Genomic DNA, 25,676 nt, shown 5'->3' with positions numbered 1-25,676 from the left:
ACTGGGTTCTGTTTGTGGGAATGTTTCCATATTCTCGTTGGTAAATACCGATTGAAATTGGTGGTTTAAGGCCTCGGCCTTGGATTTGCTGTCCTCCTTGATGCTGCCTTCTATGTTCAGTGTTGCTACTCCACTGCTTTCCTGTTTCTTTGACTTGATGTATCGCCAAAATCTTTTAGTGATTCCTTGTTTTGGTGGTGTATCATCGACTTCTGATGTTATGTCTAGTAGATTTGATAGATATTTTTGATGTTCTTGGGATAGTTTATTATTAACGATTTTCCTTAAATTCCTAAAGTTTGACCAGTCTTGTTCTTTTCTGCTGTGTTTGCCTTGTTGTATAGTCTTTGTTTTTTCCTGATCTCCCTTTTTATCTCAGTTGTTATCCATGGTACATTCCATCTCGTACTACATGTCTTCTGTGGTATAAATTCATTCATCAATGATGTTACTACTTGCTTAAAGCTATCCCAGCATTGGTCTATTGTCTGATGTTTGGAGTTTTCTCTAAATTTGCTAATTTCATCTTTAAGTTTCGATCGTATACTTGGTATATCACCTTTTGAGTATATGTATGTCTTTCTTGGCTTTTTCCTCACAACCTTTGCCTTTGTTTTGACATTTACAAGGACTATGTCGTGGTCGCTAATCCCGCTTTCTACAGTGATGGTGTTTATAAGGTTGTTATTTGTTGTATAAACTAAGTCAAGTACATTGTTTCCTCTTGTAGGTGTTCGATTATATTGTTCCAGTTCATGTTCTTGCATTATATTTATTGCCATTTCATTGATCTATTTTGTGTACTGGTTTGGTGTTCTGATGATATTATTCTCCCATTGTATGTCTGGTAGGTTGAAATCACCAGTAAGTATTAAATTTGGTAAGTCATGGTTATGTGTTAATCTTCCCAGTGATTGATCAAGTTCTTTTAAGGCATTTACATCATTATTTGGTTGTCTATAGTAACATCCTGTATAGAGTGGTTTATTCCCTTTTATCTGAATCTTGTTCCAAGATATCTCGCAATTTGTATCAAGGGTTGCCTCTCCAGATGAAATGAAATTACCCCTGTTCCTCATAGTGCTGTGAAAAAGTTCTCATCTCATTTAAAAAATTTACACAGTTTCTGAAAGGAAAAACATTTCTGTACAGTTTATAGGTGCATTTTGCTTCTTGTGATGTGAAGCCTAATCTCCATAATGATTTCTAAATATACCCCTATCTTGTGAAAACACTGGGATTTCCCATGCTATTTATAGACACTTCACTTCCGGTGACCAGTGCTGCACTGCAAGTCTGCTAACCCCACATGCCATTCTGAGGATTGTGAGCTGACATATGTAGAATCATGCTGATATATAGTCCTCTGCAGGTTAAAGTTAAGGTAAAGTCTACTACAAAAGTACACTACTACAAAAATCCTTCAAAATATGCATTTTTTTAAGTTATAGGTCCAAATTATGGAAAATTGGTCTTTTTGGCTGAATTTTATGTCCTATCTTGTGAAAAGTGTAGAAAATTTAGTAAAAATATCAAATATTTAACTTTGAGGGCTATATTTACTTAAATATGGTGGTAATCAGCACTTGAAATCAAGTTTTGTGTAAATTTGAGCAAAGATTTGATTAGACATGAGGAAAAACTCACTTTCATTACTGCGGTTAAGGACATATAAGCATTTCCCTATGGAAACATGGAAAATTCATTTTTGAGTACTTTTTTTGCTTTAGGTGCCCTTTACTTGTCATGTTTTATTGTGAAAACACTGTATTCACAAATTTAAAGCCAAAGATATCACCTTTTGTGAAAATTTAAAGATTTAGGGTTTTTGACATGTGATCAAGAAAAAGGGGGAGGCATGTCAGACATGAATTTTTAAAAATAGACCAATGTTTCAGAAAATGACTAATTTTAAAGGCTATCTCTTTATTAATATTGTTAAAAAACCAGTTGTGATTGATTTTTTTTATTTGAAAAGTCAGAAAAAGTTCTTTGCAAATATTTAATGCATTTAAGTATGGTAGAATATTGTCACTTTTTTCCTCGCGCAACTTGGTTACCCTATATTTAAAAATCAAATATTTAAAAAAAGTGCTTGTCACATTTCACTGAAACTTTGCAAATGCATTCAGTATGTGTATAGGAAGATACTTGTATAGTTATTTATTTTTTAGGTTACAGACCACCAATTCAACCAATGAGCATTTGGAACGTACTCAAAAATAGTCCTACGCAGAAATTACCCCTGTTCCTCATAGTGCTGTGAAAAAAGTTCTCATCTCATTTAAAAACTTTAAACAGTTTCTGAAAGGAAAAACATTTCTGTACATTTTATAGGTGCATTTTGCTTCTTGTGATGTGAAGCCTAGTCTCCATAATGATTTCTAAATATACCCCTATCTTGTGAAAACACTGGGATTTCCCATGCTATTTATAGACAATTCACTTCCGGTGACCAGTACTGCACTGCAAGTCTGCTAACCCACATGCCATTCTGAGGATCGTAAGCTGACATGTGCAGAATCATGCTGATATATAGTTCTCTGCAGGTTAAAGTTAAGATAAAGTCCAGAGAAGCCATTGAATATTGTGAAATTAGCATAGAAGCCTATGGGAAGTGGAATTAGTGGTTTTTAGCCTTTTGAATATTCACATGGACACCAATCGGTATACATCCTCGGCCAACCCCGGCTATGCTCGAGAAGTTGCGATTGTATTCACACATAACTTCAAGATTACGAAGTCAAATGGTTAGTTTTCTCAACATAATAGTGGTTACAATTGCTACAATTTTAAGAAAATGTAAGGATGACACTATTTCAAATGTAATGTTAATAGTATAAATAGTTTTAAATGATATTTACACCGTTCAAGATCGGTGGGCAATATCCCTGGTAGAACAGGAATATTTTTGAAATATTCTTAATATGTTTTTTTATAATGGATTGGAATTTTTTTTTTAAATGTTTTTTACTTGAATCTGCATGGTCTCAGAAATGTTTCTAAAATGTTTCTTCAAACCATTTTTCAGAAATGTTCAAGTAACGTTTATAAAAAAATGTGTATAATGGAAATGTTTAAAAAAAATCCTTAAACCATTATTGAAACACTTTTTCTCACGCTACCTGGGTATTGGATTAACTACAAAAACTGACACCCTGTCGAATATCTATATTTGTTATTCCGCACTTAACAATATCAGAATCAATTTATACAACAATATACAAATAGTTAGGATTGTGGTAGACGTTGGTTTGTGTCGGTTGAAGAGGTCGTTGCCAGTAGACATTACGAATCCTGCGTATGTGTTTTCGATGGATGATATCAAATCGCTTTTCTCTTTTCTTGGTTGTTCTCGATAAGGCAAACATTACATTGATGTTACAAATGTCCAATTCTAATGCCGAATTTCGTTAGTTAGGGCTTTAGTGACTTCAAAACAATACGTATATACATTGTTATGTGTGCATAAAGTTGATCTTGTAGTTCTTATTGTATCTTACTAAGTACCGCCAGTTTTATCCAATGTTGTCCTCAGGCGTCATCCACTTGTTACTGATTTTCATTTTGTCCATTAATCAATTCTTATTGTCGTCGTCTTCTTTGTATTAGTATTTTGTCCAGTGTATTCGTCTATATCATGTATTGGTCGTTTTCTCCGCAATATCTTTGAACCTGTAAGCTAGTAGTGCTAGATCATCAGCATAGTTGAAGACTGCTACCCTGCTGGTGAATTCCATCTGATTCCTCTATGTCTCCGCCACCACACACTTTAATGTAGACTTGAGTCACTGAAGCTTAAACATTTAAATGTTATGGCGAACCATTCAGGAACAGAATCAGGTGATATACTGTATTAATATTAACGCCCAATAGTTTTAATTTTCATATAAGTATCAAGGACATTTAGAGGCCATGAATGTAGCCGACACATTCTCTTATGGGGATTCCCAATCACGTCGAAAATGAACAGATCAGAAGACAAACAAATAGTGCCCAAGACACGAAATGTGTCAAAAAAGGTATGCCTATTTAAAGAACGAAGAATGTATGGCGCGTTCACAAATCTACACAGACAGACAGACTGACAAACAGTCTGACTACCGGGTTGGTGAATACTCTTGGGGACGTTGGGTCCACCTGCAGTGGCTTCGACCTAGTGGATATTAAATACAAAAAAAAATCAATTAGATATATTGCAAATTTCGATATACTGTCTATACACGTGTTTCTAAGAATAACATTATACCCAAATATATCAAATATATCAGCTGCTTGGTTGTGTACTACCATCGATTACACGAACTTTATACTGGATACCAAAACTTGACAAAAAGCCGTTCAAACCACTTGTAATTTCATCTTCTACTACAAATATTTCTAAATCATCATCTTTTAACTTTAACCGGTATAAATTAAAAACTTGGTGATTAATCATTGCAATAAATGTTATGAAAGTAATGGTGTAAACTATTTTAAAAGTTCATTGAAGTATAAGATCGATTTACTTTCATGATTCGTATGATTCGATTCATACATGTGACTTCTCTGCTTTGTATACAACGCTGCCATATTATTAGATTATTTAATATTTTTTCCAAGAGAGGGAGTTTCTCATGCTTATCTCGTCGAGTGAGTTGAAAAAATATTTAAATACAAAAAATACCAGTTTTATATATTGGAAATTTCGATATGCTGTAATAATCTGTTTATCGCTGTTCTGCTGAATTGTAAGGTATTAGTTTTCTTTTATTTTCAGTTTTCTTGACCTAAATATGTAAGTTTTATAAGCACTGCAAAATTTCCTTTCGGGACTTTTTTTCAGCGACGTGCTACGTGCCGTCACGTATGTTGTGCAGCTGTGATCGACATTTAAAAAATTGGTTAAATATGACGATCGCGTTTAAAAATTGTTAAATAATTTTGGGATTTATTCATTCTAATCGGGTAAATTGCTGTATTTAATCATTTTCCATTGTAGACTAGAAAATATTGCCACAAATTAGCCATTATTTCATACGCAGTAAACAAACAGATGGTTATTTAGATCGTCAAATATTCCTACGCTGTTGCTTGTATGTCACGCGAGGACATAGAAAATAGCGATAATTTTCATTCTCACTCGACTGGCGCGAGATTGAAAATTTGCAAGATCAAAGGGATTTTAAACAAAATAGCGATAAAAAAATATATAGGAAACATTTTGATATGCTAAATGCTTTGGATCTTAAAAAAAGTATAATTGATAATGATTAAATTATATTTTGTAATGCTCTATACAGACAGATAGTTGGTATTCTAATTGGTACTTATTGTGCTCCTTTCATTGCCGATTTATTTTCTAATGTTACGAACCACAGTTCACGGCTAAATACTTTAAAATCCTTCTAAACATGATCTGTTGCAAGAATTAATGATGCGTTTAGTTATCTTGATGATGTTTTGACCGCAAATACTCCTTACTTCGATTACTATGTTTAAGATATTTGCCAAAGCTAACTTGACAAGGTACTCGTACGCCTTTTTATCGAGACATTATACAAGAATAAATCAGCCCCTATACTAAAGTTTATCACAAAAGAGATGCCTGTTGTTAATTTTTCATTCTAGATAATCACAAAACCCTCCTATGGTATTTACATTTTTCAACTGGTCCATTTTATTCGTATTTATGATTAAGTGTCAGATTTTATTGAACGTAACATATTAAGCAAAGAAAACCTTTTGCACCTATTTTTTCACAAACAGAAATACCCGGCCCCAATTGCATCCCTTCATAACACCAATTTTGATTACTGCATTGCATCGAATATTGCGTTTATAACTTGACGTTACAACTAAGAATCCAGTCTATTGGAATTGTACTGCCTGATCATTTCTAATGTTTGTAGCTTCGATAGTATCGTCATTTTTTTAAATATATGTTAGCTAACTTTCAGTAATTGCAAGAATTCTTAAAGTGGATACCTTTGTTTTTCTAAAAGGTGTATGTTGCATTATTCCATGGAGATAATTAGATGTATATATGTAATTCAGTGAATTCCATGGTGTACTTTTTTCTTATTACAGTTCATTTTTTGCCTTGAATTAAAATAAAAGTGGATGGTTAAAACCTTACAAAACTAGTTTAACCCCACCTGCATATTTCATGCGCATGTCCATATTCAAGAGATATTGGTCATAAATGTGTCCTTGTGTCGTCATATTACTTTTTACTTTTTAATTTGATTTTTAAGAGTTGTAATCGCTCTATTACCATGGATTTTACTACTTTTGTTGTCGGAGCCTGTCAAAGCTTACTTAAACTGTGGTGAAGTCATCTCTGATAAAAATTGTTTTATCCTGATGCACTTGTTGTTTTCACCATATCTGTCCTTTTTTTATGTTGTCGAAGGAGTTACGGTGAGAGACGAGTACTTCCTTGTTAGGGGATGACACATTCAATATTTTACTAATGAAATACTAGGTCATATGGTCAATATTCAACGGTGTTTCTGGAAAGTTTTATTACATTCCCATCTGTGGTATACAACATGTGTAACGGATAGGAGATGTATAACCCCGTTTCTCATATTAAAAAATAGCATAAACCATGTATTGCTTTAAGAAACCTCCAAATTGATTCGGATCAAAGTCTAAAACAGAAAGTAGACAATGAGAAGATGTAACAAAGACTTTGTGACAGTTACATTCGATTACATTCAAATTGTAGGAGGAGTAACGGATACAGGATGTATATCCCTCTGCGTAATGGAAGGCAGCACGGATCAAAGGAAGGACGGATACCCCTATTTTATATATACACACTTGCAAATGAAGGGAATAAACACTATAACTACTGAAAAATATATACAATAGTCAAAGGTAATCAACAAAATGGAAAATCCGCATAACTAATATTAATATCAATGTAAAATTCAGAAAGTTAAAAAGGATGTATTAAAAGTTAGTAGTATTTACAGAAACAATCTCATTTTGAGTTTGATCTTAAAACGAGATTGTTTCTGTAAGACTGATTAATGCAAATAAACATGCAGGTTTATTTGCATTAATCAGTCTTAAATGTCCTTTTTTGTAAAAAAAATGGAAGATTTTTTTTGTGTTTCTGCAGCTTTTAGTCCCGGTGAACAAAGTTCATGAAATCCAATTCTAATTCAAAATGGCGGTGTCAAACGACCGATAGTTATGGTGCCGTATTGTCCCTGAATTGATCCATATTGGCCATCTTGTTTTCATATTGGCCCCGTATAGATGCCCGGTTTGAATTCATATCAATTGGTCAGTTTTTGACATATTTTGACGTATTTTGGGTAATTGGATAATAATTGAATTCATAAATGGGGAGAAACATTTAAACATCGAAAAACGATCATTAAATTATACAAAAATACAGAGCTTAATCTGACATCTAGCACGATTTTTTATTCATAAATTTTTGTCTAAATAGTTTTCAAGTTCTGCTATACGCTTTATAAGTATATCATCTTTGATGTAAATAACAAGTACACCTCCATGAGAATTACTATCTTTAGGAATTAAGTACCACACTTAATTTATCGCCCACTAAAATCAACCAAATCGAACAAAACTAAGACCGATAACTCTTGCAAGCGTAATCAAGGGAACCAAGGTTATAGCGGTAATCAAAAGAATGTCATCCAGGGACAAAGAACAGACATGGAAAACAGACATACACAACAAAGAACATAAAGTAACTAAAATCATACATACAAAGTAACAAAAGCAAATGAGAACTCGGACTCCACTAAAAACTGCGGGCATGGACCAGGTGCACCGGTAGGGTAAGCGTCCACTGCTTTTCTAGAAACACCCGCCGAGTTGCTCATAAAAAAGTCAAGTCCGGTGTAGACAAACGAGGAAAGGAAAACTATGACCCGAGGAATAAATCAGTTTTCATGGTGCAGATGGATACACCATAACGATCTACGAGTTCATGATGACGACGACCATAAAACTTCTGTAGTGATGACTTCAATCTTGTAGCAACATAACCCTGTTCCAGAAGCCTATTTGTTAGAATTTTAGCGCGATACAAAAAGTCTGCGTAGTTTCGGCAAGCTCTGGCATAATGTATGAGTTGTGATATGAACACTCCATACGCAGGTGCCGAAGGGATGTTGCCACAGATGACAGGAAAGTTGACAATTCTGAATGAAAAGTCATCACGTTTGTCGTGAAGTTTGGTCAATAGTTTTCCTTTACCATCGATTTCTAAGTGTAGGTCAAGATATGAGCAAGTGCTAATTTCATGTACAATCAATATAAATTTTATCTCAAAAGCGCAACACCCAAATTAAAAACTATGACTGGTTATGTGGTCTGTCACTGATTCTGAATAAGAAGTAGATATTACTTCAGTGGGTTTTTGACATGCATGAATCACCTCCTGTCTGATTTTTATAAAGATTTCTACTTAAATTATTCAAATTATTCGAGAATTTCGTTCTTTGGAATAATTGAACGTAAATGTGTTTGTATCAAAACCAATACGTTAATTTTTTTTTTGAAGAAGTTGCAAAAAAAAAAAAAAAATAGAACACTGCGAACGTTAAGATTGTAGATGGATTTATGAATTTAATTTACATGACTTCGTGCGTTTTCTGTCACTGATGGAAGTATTTTGTTCAACATTCCCTATGATGAGCATGAAGTGAAGTACAAACAGCAGAATGAGAATGTCGAGTTTAGGAGGAATTGCTTAGAAGACGGTAAGTGCCAAGACAGTAATTGTGCATTTAAAGCTTACCTAAAGTATTTCACAGAAGAGAGAATGTTTTATTACAATATATCATAATTATTATTCACATTTCCGATAAATAACACATCATAAGTAAATTATTTCGAACAATTACTGACATAAGATATAAATTCGAAAATCATTTAAATATCATTTTTGTTTACCAAACATATATACGAACTAACTAGTATCTACCCACTACGAAGCTCTATAAATAACAATGATGATTCTTTATTGGTATTTGATAATGTACTGTGGGTAGTACTGACTATCGTGGAACAGGCAAAAAACCATGGGATTGTTTACATTATCTACACAACTATCATATAATGGACTTTTCCGATCCCTTGTGTCCTGAGGGGGAGGTCGTGTATATTCTCGTTTTCCAGCACAAAACCGACCTACTAAAACTTTCATTAAAAATATGCATTTATTCCCTTCAGCATCTGGTTCTGCAAATGAATCAGCTTTTCTCGCTTCTTTGGCAAAATAAGTTCCTTTCCCTAAAACTGCCCCAATACGGCTTCCAGCCATGCGGGGGTCTAGGTTTTGCTCGACAATGACTTCAATATTATCTGGAGTCGTGCCATGAAAGAGAGACATTTCGTTTGTACAGCCTATTCCATACCTTCGTTCAAGCTCTCTCTTCTTTCTGTTAGGTATACAAAAAGATAGAACATTATTACATATTTTCAATTGAGTCATACGAATTAATACTTTATTGATATACCAAAAGAATTCAAATTAGGTTTTAGTGTGGTATTTATGTATATGTATCACACCAGAAATGGTACGTTTTCATAGTTCTTTATTCCTCATTATTTTCTAATGTTTAGATATTCTGAATTGTTGATCAAATGTTGTGGTGTCATTTACACAGACTTTCTTGAAACGTTTAGTTTTAAGACGAGTGATACTATTGTACGATACGTTGAAGGATGTGCCGTCCTAATTGAATGTTTTGTTACTTTTTGTACATTGTTGCTTCATAGACTTCAAATTACACAAGTGAACACACGTTTGTTCAAACAGTATTCCTTTCACACATCTTCCATCTGATAAATTTAAAGATTCTTGAAATATAAGTTTCTATGGTCTAGGTTCATGAAGTTGGATGGGTTTCCAATATCGTTTGCAGTTTAAGTAAGTGTGGTTTACTAAAAGAGTGTTATAAAAAGTAATGACTGCCATTGCATATTTTTTATGTCTAAAATATGGTTATTTAAATAGATATCTTGTAAAATGAATGAGGTGATAGTTGGCTCTTTGATATTCATTTGGCGTTTACATTACTCCCGGACAAGACTACTATGGGCGCTATAGTTTGTTTAACTTTTACAGTTTGTTTCATATTGGAAAAAAACTAGTAGAATGTTGTTATTGTAATTTCATATATTTTCGTTATCAGCATTGAAACATCAATTACTGAAAAATAATAAATACGTAATTGGGTTTATTTGGTTGAGCGTTTTTTTTTATATAGGATCAAATCACATAGAAAATGATCATTGTTTTGAAAAGAAAAAAACATATTGAAATCTTAATTCTCCAAATTACGCTCAAGGTTTTACGACAAGGATACGGAAAAGAAAGTTGACATGGAGATTCATCTTCAATGGATCAAATTGTCCTTATTGCATGCATGCTATCAGAGTAGCAGTCAACTCTTGTAAATTAGGGGCCACTAATTGATGATTCATTTTCTCTATAACAAAATCTACCCGACTTTGCTTTTTTTAATGACATACGGATTGTAATATATCAGGAAAATAATATGAACTGTTTGAGGAATCTTAACCCAATACACAATGTCCGTGTATGCAGTAGCACATTTTACAATAAGAACATTCACTTACAGATAATAGTGTTCCCATACAATTATATTCTGCAGCCTGTTAATGGAAGTAACTCTTGCAGTTGGGAAGGTATTTTCAAACTTGGATTTCACAGTTTCCCATTCATCTCTCTCCGTATCATTCCGATATCTACTTATATTTACACTAAGGATAATTTCTCCATTCATGTCATGCCAATTTTGCGGAACAGGAAACTTCAGTGTGTACTTAGGTACTTGTCGCAGGTTAATGTCTGCCTGAAATGTTTTAAGCAGAAGACATGATTTTTAAGGTGTTACGTTCATATATTACTCTCGTTATTTATTTAATCCCAATTTAACTCATAAATTTTTATTTCACCATATCAACAAACTGTAATTATATGTCAATCACTTACATTGGTTTGTTCAATATTAATGTACGACTCCTTTCATAATATTTTGAAATGATCCTATTTCTTCTAATAAGAAAAAAAATTAGACTGTACAACTGACGTCGATCTTCCATTTGAAACAAGCCAATTAGCCTGATTTCGTTATTTGTCAGGTAATTCAGGGCTTACGATTATCATAACTGTCACAAAGGAACGAGGATTTAAAATTTGTGCAACACAAATACTAATCAAAAATATATCAAACCAAATCTGAATTCCTAAGGTTTCTCATTACACTGATACTTAGAAAACGACATCAAAACTAAGCCTTACAGCTGATTGCGAGCTTTATTTGCATGTTTTAACACATGCATAATGTATAATGAAACGTTTCATAACAGTAGGGTAGTAGAACTATAAAATTCTTTTGACAGTTTTGATTTTCGACGAAAAGTATGACACACAAGAGTGTATGGGTTGACCTGAAAGAAAGCATCTCTTGTTCTCCATTTTAATGATGCTGTAATCAACTATGGTCACGTATCCTAAAATTTGAGGTTTTTAGAGAGTATCCTCAATGTCGACCAAAAATACCGAAGAGTAAAAAATAGGACAATTCAGAGATATCAACATTCAAGTACATGGCCAAAACATGAAAACAAGAAACAAAGGCGTTCTTCATACACCATGTATTAAACAGAATAAAGTAAAATAACATGTACACTATACAGATTAAAAAAAAAACAATATATCACACTAAAGACTTGCACTAAGAACAATTAAAAGCCGGAAGTGCCACCAGATGTCCCGGAATGGGTATCATTTCCTGCTCCATTACAACTGAGGTAAATTCAATAACATGCTAGTCCCATTTATGTACCGCCCTCCCCCCGAAACACTCTGTCAAGACGGAGTCACAATGAGGTCTCGTGTATGAGATAGAAACTTCATATCAATCAGTCAAATTGTGATGGCGACCGTAAAACTTCTGAAGTGGTGTTGAATTGTTCAGTGTATAATCCATAGGCAAATATTGACATATTTCACATCAATAAAAAATCTTTACCTTATATAAGATAAGCCTACTCTTTAGTACCATGTTTTGTACAGATATTCATTTTTGTGAAAGTGATATTACTATAGAAGCTAAAATGTTGTAAGGTACATAATATTCTCCAAATACCTTTTTATCCAAGATGAAGTAAACCCAAATTTTTCAAAAAATTGAAAAATAGCACAGAAATTTAATACACTATCCCTGACCTGTATAAAACATCAATGCAACTTGATTCAGCTACCGCGTGCTTACAAATATTAAAAAAAAAGTCCAACAACTCATAAATATAGTCCGTTTTGTTAAATGTAAAAATGGTAAGGTTTAATATCACACTTATACAGATTAGCGCGTAACCATGTTAGATTTTGGGTTATCACTGTCTTGACATAACAACACGAGTTGTACGGAGAGAGAATTACACGGGGTTTACTCTACTTTCATATGTTATCTATTCTTACCAAATCCTCTTGTTGATTCAATGATGATAGTCTCTCCGGACTAATTACAGCACAAGCTTTCTTTAAAGATTTAACCTTTTGACCAAACGAGTCTGCATTTGAACATTTATTTAATGTTGGCGATTCAGAAGCTTTATCGTTGGTTTCCGGAACATTTTTATTCATTAGATATTCACGTAACGGCTCTTCTTTCCTTTCAGAAAAATCAAGTAAATCTGTCGACTTTGCGCTGACAACATTTCTTTTTGATTTATTACTAATAATATATTGTCCTCTGGATGTATCTAGAATTTTGCTTTTTGACGTTGACGAGGATGCAGTATCTTTTTCATAGTTTGTGCCCTTTGTTTTAGTTTTACTAGTGGTAGCTGTAGGCGTAGTCTTACTATTCGTTTTGTCATTGGTACCAGGAGTTTGTGACTGTGGGACTGTAGACTTACTCTTTCTTCCTGATCCAACTGAGGGTTTTGGGTCTGGACTAGTGACTAAATTTGGCTTTATATATTTCTCATATAAATCAAGAGTGGTGTAAACTGTATAGCATTCCCTGTTATTGTTTTTTATTAAAACCTTTTCCCTTTCTTTTTCCAAAAAATTGTTGAACCAAACAGTTCCACTGACATCCATGGTTATTGGAGTTTCCGTTACACATGCTAAAAGTTGCATTTTCACTTTAGACACATCAGCTTTAGTTAGAGCAAACACCATTAACTTATCCATCTCCATAATCACTTCTACTCCCCATGCAAATGGCTTCATAGCAGTACCAAGGCGGTCATCAATATATTGCCTTACCACTTCCTTTCTTAGTAATTGTCCTAAAGCAGAATCTACCTCAAAAACATCATTTACTATTTGACCACAATGCTTTTCAATCTTTTTCTTGGCATCTTTCATGGATCTTTCTGTTTCTCCAACTATGACGATATCACTGCCATCAATCTTAATATCAACTCCTACTGGTTTGTAGCCATCTAAAAACCTGGACTTATCAAAGCATTTAACTTGAATTGGATGACGATTAACAATACACCGGAAACCAGGATTCAACTTCTGTATGCTTCCTGGAAAAAAATAACAAAATAGGTGTTACATGTTTTGTTTAGGAACTAAATATATACAGGTTGACATCTTATCCCAAAAAATGAATAAAAATGAAGAAATAAAAGAACAACTCTAATAAACTCACATCCACTCATTTTTCCAGTAGAACGTTTTAGTTTTGCCAGCTATGAATAATACATTTGTTACTGGACTACTTCATACTACTTTAAACAGTTGTGCCATCATGTCTACTGAGTAATTCTACCAATGGAGAATAACATCTTTTTCAACTGCAGTTTGAAAAGAACTTTTTAACTACCAAGTTCAGAAAGTAATGCTAAGTATTTATTAGAGTTCAGAACCCATTTAAAATTTGCAAAATTTTACTAAATCTGTCGACTTTGCGCTGACAACATTTCTTTTTGATTTATTGCCAATGATATATTGTCCTCTGGATGTATCTAGAATTTTGCTTTTTGACGTTGACGAGGATGCAGTATCTTTTTCATAGTTTTTTGTGCCCTTTGTTTTAGTTTTACTAGTGGTAGCTGTAGGCGTAGTCTTACTATTCGTTTTGTCATTGGTACCAGGAGTTTGTGACTGTGAGACTGTAGACTTGCTCTTTCTTCCTGATCCAATTGAGGCTTTTGGGTCTGGACTAGTGACTAAATTTGGCTTTATATATTTCTCATATAAATCAAGAGTGGTGTAAACTGTAAAGCCTTCCCTGTTACTGTTTTTCACTGAAACTTTTCCGCTTTCTTTTTCCAAAAAAGTTTTGAACCAAACAGTTCCACTGACATCCATGGTCATTGGAGTTTCCGTTACACATGCTAAAATTTGCATTTTCACTTTAGACACATCAGCTTTAGTTAAAGCAGACACCATTAACTTATCCATCTCCATAATCACTTCTACTCCCCATGCAAATGGCTTCATAGCAGTACCAAGGCGGTCATCAATATATTGCCTTACCTGTTCCTTTGTTAGTAATTGTCCTAAAGCAGAATCTACCTCAAAAACATCATTTACTATTTGACCACAATGCTTTTCAATCTTTTTCTTGACATCTTTCATGGATCTTTCTGTTTCTCCAACTATGACGATATTACTGCCATCAATCTTAATATCAACTCCTACTGGTTTGTAGCCATCTAATAACCTGGACTTATCAAAGCATTTAACTTGAACTGGATGAAGATTAACAATACACCGGAAACCACGATTCAACTTCTGTATGCTTCCTGGAAAAAAATAACAAAATAGGTGTTACATGTTTTGTTTAGGAACTAAATATATACAGGTTGACATCTTATCCCAAAAAATAAATAAAAATGAAGAAATAAAAGAACAACTCTAATAAACTCACATCCACTCATTTTTCCAGTGGAGTATTTTAGTTTTGTCAGATATATGATTAATACATTTGTTACTGGACTACTTAATACTACTTTAAACAGTTGTGCCATCACATCTATTGAGTAATTCTACCAATGGAGAATAAAATCTTTTTAAACTGTAGTTTGAAAAGAACTTTTTAACTACCAAATTCAGAAATTAATGCTAAGTATTTATAAGAGTTCAGAACCCATTCAAAATTTGCATTATTGCAAATATGTTGCAGTTAAATAAAGATTTTAATGATGAAAATTTATATATATTTGCAAAAAAGAAGTTTCCAGTCACATTATGCAATTACAATGATGAATACTACATTGTGCATTTGTGGTATTAGAATATCCCCACTCAATCATTTCCAAGCACAGATTCAGGTAGAGGTGCATCTGGGATGCACCACTCCATTAATTGTGGGAAAAAAATTTTTTTTACATGAAATCTTACTTTTTCACTATTTTTACCTCCAAAAATTGTTCCTTAACCAGAAATCATGGATACACCTCTGATTCTGTTAAGTTACATTGTATGGTAAACAGGAAGTAGGTAGATGAGAAACCTCAAAAAGGGCAACATTAATTCCCTTGCATTGGAGTTGAGAAATCTGTTACAAAAATTCCATTAAGCATCAACTTTAAATTTATTAAGTCATAAGGTACGTATAAATAGGAAGTATATCAGTAAGGAAGTCATTGTGCAAAAGCAATATAGCAGATATCTAACATAGCTATGATATGTAAGCAGTCCTTATAATAGTAGTAGCTGTGAAATCTCTAACAGAAAAATGTAACTTACAGACATAGAGACTGACAAATGGACATGGTAATTTCAATACAATCCTTCACTAATGAGTGAGGATATAATTAACAAATACATGTATAGTTATGGAATAACAGTAACGTATCTTACCTGACATTCTTAATTTCCAATTTAAACCTTTGCTTCTAAGATTTCATACCTGAAATAAATTGTGAAAATTTGTCACCATCTTTCTTAAAAGAGTAACCTTTTAAATCAAACTAATTTAACCTTTTCTGAATGATTACACCTCATCCATAATTCAACCAAGTCAATGCAAAGCAGACATTTTGGGTAGAAATTAATAACAACAAAAACAAAAAAAAACAGGTTAAAAAAAGACATGAACAAGTGCCATTGTACTTCATCTGAGGGATTTCAAGGCCTATTACTTTATAGGCACTGACTAAAATAACTTGCCCAACTAACAATAAAAAAATGGAGTTTCTTGGAAGACTAACATGTAGAATCTAACTCCAGAAGGGCCAAATAAAATAATGTGTGGTTATGGTTACCCAACAGACCCTAGTTTTCACTGTCAACCCTAGACTTTTTTTGCCAAAATGAAAAAAAAATAAATAAAAACTGACTGAAAGTAGTTTTCTGTTCACTTCCTTTTTTTTTTGAAAGCATAGAGCTATCTTTACCTAATTACCTGTTTCAGTTATCATGGTAACAGGTTGATTAGGGTTTTGAAACACAGTATTTGAGTTCATATTAAGTTGGTATTAATTAATGAAAATGACAACTACAACTAAAATTGATTTTTTCCAACAAAAAAAAACCTGTAGCAGGGGAAAGTGGAGTGTTCTAGGCTTCTGTCAGTATCAATATTTTTATTTGTACCTTCCATCATGGTTTTTCTCTATAAGTTGACCAGAACCACACATATTTTATTTGTTCTAACAGCCTAATAAGGTATTAAGGTGACTTGATTATCATAGGTTAGGTGAACCATTCACCTGTGGAAATTAACCCTACTATTCTGGACAGCTTGACCTTGTAAACCTTATATTTTTACATATAAGTTAAAGTATATTAAGTAAAATCTTAATTGAAAAGAACATGATCATTGATTTGGTCACACACCCCCTTCTTATCCATTAAGACTTTACTAAATATACTCCAACTTGCTCCGTCATATTTATTTTTTAATTTTGTTCTTTAGTAGTATCCATAAAAAAGAAAAAGGTGATTAAATCAGAAACTGAAAAGGCCATTCATAAAAAAATTAAGACAAAAACCCAACTAATACCATTTAAACACTTCACAAAATAAAGATAAATTAATTGACCAAAACAAACAATATAAAGATTTACATATACATGTGTATATTAGGTTTAAATGCTATAAAAACACAACTTGCACTTAAAATTACATGTTTACACAAGTTCCCATTTCACCTTAGTTCACCCCAAATTGTACTAAGGCGAAATGAGAATAATTTTATGTATCAAATTTGACATTTAAGGCAAAAAGGAAACAAGCCGGTATTTTGAATTGAAATGTTCGGTGTGGGTCTCTAAACCGTGCCTTAATGTGTTTTTCTACAATTATGGGAAGATCTTTGGTTTTTATGGCATTAACATAAAGAGCAGATTGAAATTGGATTTGACTTATCCATTTTTGCATAAAAAAAGGTACATATCCTTTAGATCAAATTCTCAATAAATAAATGAACTTCTTAATGGTTCACTTCATATAACTCTGATTGGTCGACACACTAGGTTATAATCTAAACATGGATACATAAAAAATTCAGACATCTTCAGAATGTTACAAGAACAATACCATATTGTCTCCAGTTTAAATGACACAATTGTATAGTTTGAGCAATACATGAGCAAAAGATAAACTGAACCACACATGATAAACTCACAAAAAAAAAAAGAAAGTACAAAGTAAAAATAGCTATTACCTATATAATTAGTTATTTTTTCTTATTGTCACTAGATATAGAAGTTTCATATATTTTGTTAATATAGCAGTTTCTCTGCTGCTTATTAAATTATTAGTTATTCTATAGAACTCCTTTTTGGGCCCAATAGTCTTAAAGCATACAGTGTGACTTGGCTCAATATTTTTGTCAGTTGTTCCTAAAATCTTTGAACAAATTTAAATTTACATTTACATCAATAACAGAGCATTCACTGTATTTTACGGTTTTTATTGTTTTCTTTGTCAATTTTACACATATTTACATAATGTTATAGATTTACACATCATTTTATACTTTTGTTTCTTTTATTTCAAACAGATCTTATGCCATTTTACATAACAAATCTGCGATCAGATCAGTAACTGGTCATCCTATCAAGGACTGTAACACACACATCAGGAAGTGGTACTCAATGAAAACACACCACAATAAAAAGCTTCACCAAGTACAGCATGATAAAACTACAGTGATCGAACCCTGAACAGTTGGGGCAAGTGTTGACACAATATTAGTTTTTGACACATTTAATCATAAGGACTTAAAATCATAAATTAAATTAAAAATTTTCAAAATCAGACTAAAAATAACAACAGGCCCTTGAAGTGCCTGAATCCTTCACCTGCCAAACCATACCTCATCAACCAAATAAGTAAAGGTATCATGCCTTGTTATCATGTTTGCAAAAAAAATAACTGAAGAGCATACATTGATGAATGCTGTAAGTTTAACTGATTACCTTAGGCACTGTAAAGTGTTGGAAATGCCTTCAAAATAATTTTAGAACCTCTAGAAAAAATTTGGGCAAGGGTTCCCTATGCTCTGTTATAACACCAGCTCTCAGTGGGCATTATCCCAATAAAAATTTGTTGAAAAAGAACATGAAATGAAGTTAAATCACCGCCATTCAACTCAGGAGACCATGTTTACTATAAAAAACCAAAGACTGTCAAAATCAAAGCAAGTATAAAATTAGGGCGAAAATGGCAGCCATTTTGAATGGCCACCCACAACAAACTTTCATAATCACCATTCAACTTAGAATACCATCTTTCCAAAAATAATTGGAATCCAAGCAACTGGTGCAAATGGTCACAAAATGGCAGCCATTTTGAAAATGGCTGTGTAAAAAAAAATAATTACTGCCAGTCAACTTAGAATATCATATTTGTTTTATGAAAAGTGCTCATATTCATTACTATTCTACAGATGAGGAATTAAATAGCAAAAAAGCATTTTGAACCCTATGTTCCATTTTTAGCAAAACATGTTTTTCGACTAATGAAAAATTTTAAACAATAAGATTGTGCAGGAAACCCTAAAAATCAATTTTGACAACTTTCGTAATAATTCGGCATATGTCCATCTTCTGATGGTAAACAATATTACCCAGTATCAGATTTTTGCTTAATTAAACAGCTTTTGAGTTACTTGCAAAAAAAAGTTTTTTGACACTTATGTTCTTTTTTCAATAACAGCGGCCATGTTTTTCGACATTTCAAAAATTTTAAACATGATTCAATTTGTGTAGAATAACCTAAGGAAAGGAACATTCCTACCAACTTCCATTTGATTCTGAGTGTTAATTGCAGAGAAGATGATTTTTGTAATAATAACATCAAAAATAGCTAAAAATGTCGAAAAAGGATAATAACTCAGCTGTTAGACAACAGACTTTAACAAAATTTGACCACTGATTGATTGTTTGGATTGAACGCCCGATCAGCAATTGTGACTGCTAATGAGCCAAGTTAAACCAAATGACATCAAGTGCTGCTATATGCCAGGAACTGACAAGCCAATTAAACTGTTGAATAGTTTATTCCAATTGCACAGAATGATGTAATATGCGAATGCATATGCCTATGGTGAAAAGATCGTGGTATCAGAAGGATTAATAAGCCGAAAATGAGGGGCTCTGACTGAGCGCCGGAGTAAACAAACGGTAACCTCCAGAATGAAAACTGGACCGATTTCTGGAAAATATGAAGCATTTAGGTTACAGACCACCAATTCAACCAATGAGCATTTGGAACGCACTCAAAAATAGTCCTACGCAGAAATTACCCCTGTTCCTCATAGTGCTGTGAAAAAAGTTCTCATCTCATTTAAAAAATTTAAACAGATTCTGAAAGGAAAAACATTTCTGTACATTTTATAGGTGCATTTTGCTTCTTGTGATGTGAAGCCTAATCTCCATAATGATTTCTAAATATACCCCTATCTTGTGAAAACACTGGGATTTCCCATGCTATTTATAGACACTTCACTTCCGGTGACCAGTACTGCACTGCAAGTCTGCTAACCCCACATGCCATTCTGAGGATTGTGAGCTGACATATGTAGAATCATGCTGATATATAGTCCTCTGCAGGTTAAAGTTAAGGTAAAGTCCAGAGAAGCCTTTGAATATTGTGAAATTAGCATAGAAGCCTATGGGAAGTGGAATTAGTGGTTTCTAGCCTCAATAACTAAAAATACAGGGGTCATGACGGCAATATTTCAGCTATATTCATGCCATGAAAATAAAATGGGTGATATAAAGAACATCAAATGAAGATTAAATAAAAAAATGGGATGGGGCACAAGGAAAAGAGGGTTGACAAATTTTGATCGCCACAGACAATTTAGCCTCCTGTGGCGCAGCCCAATGGTTCCTACTCTGAAAGAATACCACAGAAGGGTTCTTTTATGTGCGAGGAACGTGACATCTTTCCAAACATGTTGCACCACTATGGTTTACAGTCAGGTTTTCCTTATTATGGTCTAACGACCCCAGCATGAAGCATGCCAAGAGTACCTCATTCCACCACCAGGGCCACACAACCCAGTTTCTCTGTGGGCAAGGTTTCTGTGCACTATTTAGTCTCCTCTTAAGACAAGCTTAGAGCTGCAAGTGTTTTTGGACTTTTTCTGACTTAAGGTGTGACCCTCTAGGCAATTTTTTTGGAGTCAGATCACATTTTTATGCGTAAATTACGCAAAGATTTGCGTTAAACGAAACACTGGCTGCTGTGGGAGTATTTTGACACCCAGACCTGCATAGGGCTTGACCACAGATAGATTGCATTATGCTTAACACTTTTACTTTAAGTCAGAATATGATTAAACCTAACGATTTTGGAGATATATGTGAAAAACTGCCCCCTATGTTGTGTTTGCAGTTATGACGGCCATGTTTTTCAATTGATCACATATCAAAGCAAAAAAAATTATGTAGGAAACCCTAATGAACAAACATCCTAAGTTTCAACAAAATCCATTCAGTTGTTCCAGAGGAGATGATGTTTGAAAAATTGTGAACTACAACAACAACGATGAAAACAAAGGAAATGTGAGCTATTGCTATCACTTTGCATCTGTTGTCAATAGTTGATTGACTCATTTATTTATAAAATATCAGGTTTGTGAGTTAATAGTCTTATCTTACACACACATTCAGTAAGACTGAGTAAAAAAGAGAGTTTGATCTTTGTAATTCCAATCTCAAAATATCTGAAATGTAGTCATAGTTTAATTTATTGGAGACTCTCGTTTATCGAAATTGACATAGCAAATGGAAGATTTCAACGAACTACATGTATATGAAGGAGGCCTTAAGATGATCAATGTAAATGCTTTTATTCAAGCCATGAAATGTACATGGATAAGGAGACTTTTTAGAAATGAAGGAAATCGGCAAACTATTTTCTTATCACAGGTAGACAAAGAAAATTGTTCACCTGTGGATCAGCATATATATCTCAATTAAGAGAAAATATTAAAAATAATTTTTGGCGAGATGTTCTGTTGTCATGGGAAATGGTAATGGAGAGAGAGAAAGATAAAAAATGGGAATATTTTTTGGCCAGTCCTCTTTGGATGAATAATTTGTTTAAAGTTGGACAATGACCAATTCTTTATAAGAACTGGCTTGATGGAGGTATTCGTTATGTTAATGATTTGGTTGGAGAAGATGGTTCTTTTTTGAAACACGACGAATTACAAAATATTTTTGATGTAAATTTGAATATAATGAAATACAATAGTATTATGTCTGACATCAAAGATAAGTAAGCAGTTTACAAAGGAAAGCTACAAACTAGCATCTCCTTTCATTCCATCACATGTGAAAACTATATTAAAGAGTCAGAAGGGCTCAAGAGATATATATTGCATTTTAAATAGAAATGATTGTACGTCTACAGGGAACACCAAGTGGAGCACAATTTTAAATGTAGATACTGAGAATTGGAAAGTTTTTAATAAACTTCCATTTGTCGTTACACAAAACACAAAACTGCACTGGCTCCAGTACAGAATTAATCAAAGGATTTTGACAACCAACAAATTTATCAATATAGTTGACAATGCCTCCTCTCCATTTTGTTCTTTCTGTAATTCAGGAATAGAAACTATTGAACATTTGTTATGGGAATGTGAACACGTACATGATTTTATTGAAGAAATTGATCAATGGTTCCTTCATAATGGTATAAGCATAGCATCCACTAAAATCATATTTTTGTTTGGTAATATTAAACAATGTTGTAAAGGTGATCCACAAAATAATATTATTCTTTGGATGAAACATTATATTTATAGTATGAAGTGTTATAATAAACCATTAAATGTGCAAGGAATGTTAGAAAAAATGAAGTATATGTATAATATTGAAAAAATGATAGCTGTGAAAAACAAACGTGTGAAGAATTTTGAAAAAATTTGGAACTCTTATAGATTTTTGAATGCAACCTAATGATCCCAATGTTGTAAACATTCAGCCAGACTTTTTTTTCTTTTTTTTTCAGATCAAATTATTCCTTTTTTCACCTCTAATTTACTGTATTTTTAATAAACCCAATAGGATAAAGCATATATCTCATTATTAAGCTGGTTGTTTGCATGTACAGAATGATGCGGTTTCAGTAAACAACATGTGATGTTCTTCATGTAGTTTAAACTGTCTGTTATGTATATATGTATCTTATTGAATAAAAAAATAAAAAGTTAAAAAAAAAAACTACATGTATATGACATGGTTGTCAATTCATAAATTCAGAGTAAATTAGGGCTACTGATACATGTAATTAACATACATTTGTATGCATATTCTTTCAAAATGTTAGATATAGAAAATTAATGGAATAAAGCAAATATCTGTTTAATCTGTTTTATCTTATGTCAAAGTGATGGCAGTCTTTTTGGTATACAATATGTACATGGAATTTAAACAGTTGTGATTTTTCTGGGGGTGCAGAGTGGTTAATATACACTTGACTTGTAATCATGTAAGGTCAGCACCACTTTGCAATTCAGCAAATACTGTCGTAACCATTGGGTATCCTAATTTCCTCAACCGCATACATGTATCACTGCCAGAACCTCATACAATAGCATATTTATACACTCCTTGAGACGTTTAAGTGTCCCGCATGTACAATACCTAAACGCACAAAAAACACTTGATAAAGGCAAAAAAATAATAATAAAAACATGTTTCCAATCCACAGACACGGGTTGACAAAACGAAAGTTGCATCCTACAACAAACACAATATTTTAAAAACCCATTGTGTAACCTTCTCATCTGCCTTTCCAATAACCCGTTGTTTCATTACCAATTTTCATTAAATCACATCCTCATTTCAACATTATATGTTTACCTTCAAGTTTTGCCAAACCGAAAGTAGAATATTAACTCGGAAATGATCATAGTACAAAAGGGACGTAATAAACCTTCGCACCAAAACCGTGGTATGCGATTTTGAACATTAAATTTCACATATAAGATTAAGAAGTCAAATGGTTATTTTTCTCTAAATAATCGTGGTTACAATTGCTACAGTTTTTACAAAATTCAAGGATGACACTATTTCAAATATAATGTTAATAGTATAAATAGTTTTAATTTGCGGTTAATCGTAGAGGTCGTTGTTAGTGTATGTCTTCAGGCCAGTAGACCTTAGGAATCCTGCGTATGGAAGAAATCACATCATTTTTTTCCTTTCTTGGTTGTTGTCTTTAAGGCAAACATTACATTGATGTTTAAAATGTCCAATTATTTTAACGCCAAATTTTGTTAGTTAGTGCTTTGCTTTAGTGACTTCAATACAATCATTGTTATGTGTGCATAAAATTGATCTTGCAGTTCTTGTTATATCTTACTAAGTTCCGCCAGTTTTATCCAATGTTGTCCTCAGGCGTCATCCACTTGTTAATGATTTTCATCTTGTGTCCATTAATCAATTCTTATTGTCGTCGTCTTCTCTGTATTAGTATTTAATCCAGTGTATTTGCCTATATCATGTATTTTGGTCGTTTTCGATTTGCATAGCTTAATCACTTATTCATTATCGTGCCTTCTGATTGTTATGTCTTTTCGCAGGCTTTAGAAAAAATAAGTTTGAGCTTAAGTTTAATGACTTTATTTTTTTTGTTTAAGGGATGTGGTTTTCTGAAATATCGGGTGAAGGAGCGACCTTTTGTATAAGTCCGCCAACTGACGTTCGGTATAGAAATACCTCCGATTTCGAAGAGCGCTGCAAACAAGTTCAAGGTAACGACTTCGTCTCGTGTGTTATATTTACCTCGTGTGATACTACAATGTAACACCCTCTACTACAGGCAGTATGTGTATAATATGTGTAACATACTGAATATTGCGATTGGAAACCAGTCTAACGCACGATAAACGATGCACGAACGCTATAACGGGAAACGTGAACGTTTCAAGGAGTGTATCTTTGACATAAATCTTGCCACAATAAATCTTTCACTCACAGGATTCCATTCGATGAATGATGATTTGGCCTTCATGTTGAGTGAGATTTATACTCCATGCTGATGGTTGCCGCCCTCGTTTTGTGGTCCAGAGTACAGTAGAGTTTGCCCGGAAGATAATATGACCGCTCATGATGATGTCTATCTAACTTCGTCCCAAAATACCAAGGTTGTAGTGCTCCATGTCTATTGCAGCCTGGGCAGCTTTTCCGGTTTCGTATAATGTTTCCACGCTCCAGCTTGCTATCATTGAGGCGGTCTTAAGGGATAAACGTTTCATCGGCGGATGAAAAATTATAGTTAAGTGAAATCGAATGTATTTTGTAATACATAATATTACACATGTCACAGGTTACTTTCAGGAATGTTGGATTGGCTTCATATCATATAGTGAAAATATTAATTAGTTTCGTATTTAAATGTATTATGTAAAAGATGCATATATAAAGAACGGTATAAACAAGTGCATGTGATTATTTTATCTTCAACAGATACAATTAAGTGCTATGGGGTAATATTTACAGTTTAATTGTTCATGAAAGACGTGCATTATAAAGGTTTGACCAGGGTCTGCTTTAGTGGTGGTTCAAATAGTTGAGAGCATTCAGGGTCATTAATTATATAAGACCAGTGCTGTCGTAAAAACTACGAGATTGTGTGTAATGTTAGATAGTATTTTGTTACAAATGTTAATAACTTTTTATTATTTTTTATTGACTTTAAGTCTGAGAGCACACGCTCTGCTCAGCCCAAGCTGTATATTTTGCAGTCTAGTAACTATTTAATGAATTAAAATTTTGAGATTGTGCATTAGACTACTATTAAGTCTTAAGTATCGTAAGGTTTCACCCTAAACCAGTCGGATTTAATTGCACTTTCTCTAAGAAATTTACTGAGGACTTAAATAACGTATAAGTAAATTCGAGTAGTTCAGGTTCTTATTAGCAATATTAAATAACATTTGAAGTTGATCAAAAGACCCATTAAAGACAAAAAAGTCATCATCTCGGAACTAATTATGTTGTGCTTGTTTGGGAACTTTTCAACCATAAAGTTGGTAAGTTCTTACGCTTGTATGTCGCATATGTCAGGGCTAGGAACTGTCCTCATTGTACATGCACATTGCATTAAGAACTAATTTAACAGAACAAATTATGATATTAGAAGTAAGTTCTCATTGCTCAAAAGTATAGCACAGTCTTCTGTTTTCATTTCAAAGTGAACGTTTTCAGTCGCCTTAATTAGTTCATTTCTGAACATG

The 25,676-nt window shown here is 33.2% G+C and overlaps 1 protein-coding gene across 10 annotated transcripts in view; it reads right to left on the bottom strand.

Annotated features, from left to right (window-relative positions):
• LOC148601233 (uncharacterized) overlaps positions 1 to 23,350 on the bottom strand; it is a 59,109-nt gene extending 35,759 nt beyond the window's left edge. The window contains exons 1-4 of one of the 10 annotated variants that reach the window (XM_088555738.1): positions 23,299 to 23,346; positions 15,830 to 15,878; positions 13,960 to 14,769; positions 12,739 to 13,545 (exon numbers count right to left, since the gene is read on the bottom strand). In XM_088555738.1, coding sequence (XP_088411864.1) covers positions 12,739 to 13,545; positions 13,960 to 14,769; positions 15,830 to 15,836 — 1,624 coding nt within the window. In that variant the 5' untranslated portion in view covers positions 15,837 to 15,878; positions 23,299 to 23,346. Of the gene's footprint in view, positions 1 to 12,738; positions 13,546 to 13,959; positions 14,770 to 15,829; positions 16,498 to 23,214; positions 23,272 to 23,298 lie in introns of those variants that run through there. The other 9 variants (XM_088555740.1, XM_088555739.1, XM_088555742.1 and 6 more) reach the window with 9 other exon arrangements.
• Between the last annotated feature and the right edge of the window lie 2,326 nt (positions 23,351 to 25,676).

Source organism: Perna viridis, chromosome 12 (genome assembly GCF_037379345.1).
Source record: "Perna viridis isolate PV_CMFRI_1.1 ecotype Kerala chromosome 12, ASM3737934v1, whole genome shotgun sequence".
NCBI classification, from domain to species: domain Eukaryota; kingdom Metazoa; phylum Mollusca; class Bivalvia; order Mytilida; family Mytilidae; genus Perna; species Perna viridis.
The sequence above is the reverse complement of the archived record's forward strand: the minus strand, read 5'-3'. Positions and strand labels throughout refer to the sequence as shown.